The sequence below is a fragment of the Poecilia formosa genome, unplaced genomic scaffold (genome assembly GCF_000485575.1).
Source record: "Poecilia formosa unplaced genomic scaffold, Poecilia_formosa-5.1.2 Scaffold671, whole genome shotgun sequence".
NCBI classification, from domain to species: Eukaryota; Metazoa; Chordata; class Actinopteri; order Cyprinodontiformes; family Poeciliidae; genus Poecilia; species Poecilia formosa.
Window position 1 is genome coordinate 111801 of NW_006800610.1, and position 2606 is coordinate 114406.

A 2606-nucleotide genomic window follows, 5' to 3' on the forward strand; every position below is an offset into this window, starting at 1 on the left:
AATTCAAGAGCTACCAGCTTTTATCGCTTCGCAAAAAAATTAATCACCACAGAAACTCCAAAGCACACAAAGAAGCCTTTCGCTAATTGCGCTGGCTTTTTCGTGTGCTGAGGAGCGATCATAAACGGCAGAGAACAGATTTGAGGTGAGGCCAGTGTTCTGACTATCTGTCATACCCGTAAATCCAGCATACCTTATTGTAATGCGCATGCGCACATCGATGTTACGTCACATACTGCTTACTCAGCAGATTTCTTAGAAATCCGTCATACCTGTGCGTTATGTTTCTCAGAAGTTTACGATAAATGTTATTTAATTAAGCTGCTATGTTAATCAATCATATTAACATAAATGACTTTTGTTGTTTCCAACATCGTTACCAAACTGTAAACAAGACATTAGTCCCGTTTAGCGTCACTATTACTACAAATACTGTTTGACTACAAATTTGGTCGGGATATTTTGTCCCTATAGCTAATCTACCTTTTTAATATTTCAATATGTCTTTAAAAAACTGCACGGAATACGTCCTTTAAAAAGCTCATGAATAACACTGGATGCTGACCGAAGCTGTTAGGCAACAAGCAGAACAACACCACTTTCTGGACACTGCGTGGAAATAACTAGATTTTTCTTATTTTAATTTTTTTTATTTACTGTAAACTTCTGAGAAATAAAACAAAATGAAACTTCTACAGGTATGACGGATTTATAAGAAACGTAACATCGATGTGTGCATGAGCATTATCACAAGGTATGCTGGATTTACGAGGTATGACCATAGGCATAGGAACCGGGGGGACATGTCCCCCCTAATATTGGAAGGAGGCGTATTTGTCTCCCACCCAAATAATTTCACCTCAGTTACGAAAAACATTCGATTTTGAAATTTTCCAGTTGCGTACTTTAAAGGTGAGCCCTCTCCAAATAAACTTAGTGTACAAACAACTATAAAGAAATCTGCCCCAGTCATTGTTGACTCACAGTTGCTTAAAGCTTTCAAAGACCAACTGATTTTAGTGACATCGTCGGTTTAGAATATTAAATAAAATGTTATGCTACGTGACTGGCATTGTCTTTACTCTTACATTTGACTCTTTCTCTCTTGTTCTCGATGAAGGCGGACGCTTTTTTCCTCTGCTCCCTCCCTGCCCTTGTCTGCCCTGCTTGCTCTGTTTTTGTCCTGTTTTTTTCTATATTTTTGGAGCCTTTCTTTCCACATCATCCAAATCTACAAATTATGGATCTGGTCAACCGATCTCTCAATGCAATTGATAAAATGTTCTCGACGAAAAGTCTGAGCACATGAGAGCCCTCTTGTCCTGTGGGGACAAACCCAGCAGGATTCACCCTGGATTTATTCATGATAACAGGATTTCTGCTGTGTGGAGCTTGTGGATTCCTGGCTTATCGACAAATTTGTGACGGACTTGGCCCAACTAGCGAACACTCAGACTGTTGGTGTGGACAGAGACGAGGACTCTAAAACTCACTAATGGGATGGAATTGATCTTGGAGAAGTTGCTAGTTTCAGCTCAGTGGAATGACCAAGCTAATTTGGATAATTGGTAACTGAGATGTATCAGAGAGACTTTAGGGAAGATTGAAATTTATAATCTTCCCGACCTAAGACATTCTGTTTCTGAATTGGCTTTTCACGTGTGGCCTTGGAAAGGCTACATATCTCTAATCTCCTCGAAGATATGTAAACACAATGCTCTTCCCACCTCACCCCCTCCTGTATCCATGGAGTTGCGAAGCTGAGCGCTCCTAAGGACATCATGCCTTGATGGGACTCTGCGAGAACGCTCAGTAACATTCCTTCGTGACCCTTTGACGTCACCGCCTTCAACCATGTCTTTGTTTTGCCCCTTTGTTTTGTCTGAATGTTGCCATTTTCCCTAATGTGTCCTTTCCTCTTTTTTGTTTTAGGTGGAGTACTCCCTATTTAACCCAGAAAAGGATTATTTTAGTTTATTAGTAATATCAGAAATTGTGGAGTACGCACTATTTAGATCAATATTATACAGAAGAATTAGAATCAGAATTAGAATTAAAATAACTACGAACTTGGAATCCAGAAAAACTTAACAGGAACAGTCACTGCTTAGTTTATATTACTTTTAACCCAGAAAAGGATTTAGAACAAGCTTAGAATTGTGGAGTACTCACTTTAACCCTGAAAAGGAATTAGATCAGTCACTCTTTAGCTTATTTTATCAGAAACTGTAGAGTTTCACTATTTAGAAATGGAATTAGATACTTAGCAACCCTGAATAGGAGAACTTAGTTTACATACTTTAGAACAACATTAGATTAGTTTTCTTTCCTCTTTTTTTCTTTCCTTTGGTTTGTCATTTTGTTTGTATTTCCCTTTAACTCATGTAAAGCACTTTGAATTGCCTTGTTGCTGAAAATGTGCTAAATAAATAAAATGACCTTACCTTACCTATGAGACGCAAAATTAAAAGAGGATCATCCTTATTGTCTCCAAGTGTATTCTGGGTAAAACTTGTCACCAGCCGTCCACCAACATCATCATCAGTCTCTTGGCAACAGATGGCAAACTAGCTAGAACATTTTTACGGACTAAGTTAACAGGCGTG

The 2606-nt window shown here is 38.6% G+C and overlaps 1 protein-coding gene across 1 annotated transcript in view; it reads right to left on the reverse strand.

The window, feature by feature from the left end:
* Positions 1–1856, reverse strand: part of LOC103130777 (E3 ubiquitin-protein ligase TRIM37-like) — a 71320-nt gene extending 69464 nt beyond the window's left edge. Inside the window, exon 1 of the mRNA XM_016666165.1 lies at positions 1728–1856. Within this exon, the coding sequence (XP_016521651.1) occupies positions 1728–1856 (129 nt within the window). The remainder of the gene's footprint in view (positions 1–1727) is intronic.
* Between the last annotated feature and the right edge of the window lie 750 nt (positions 1857–2606).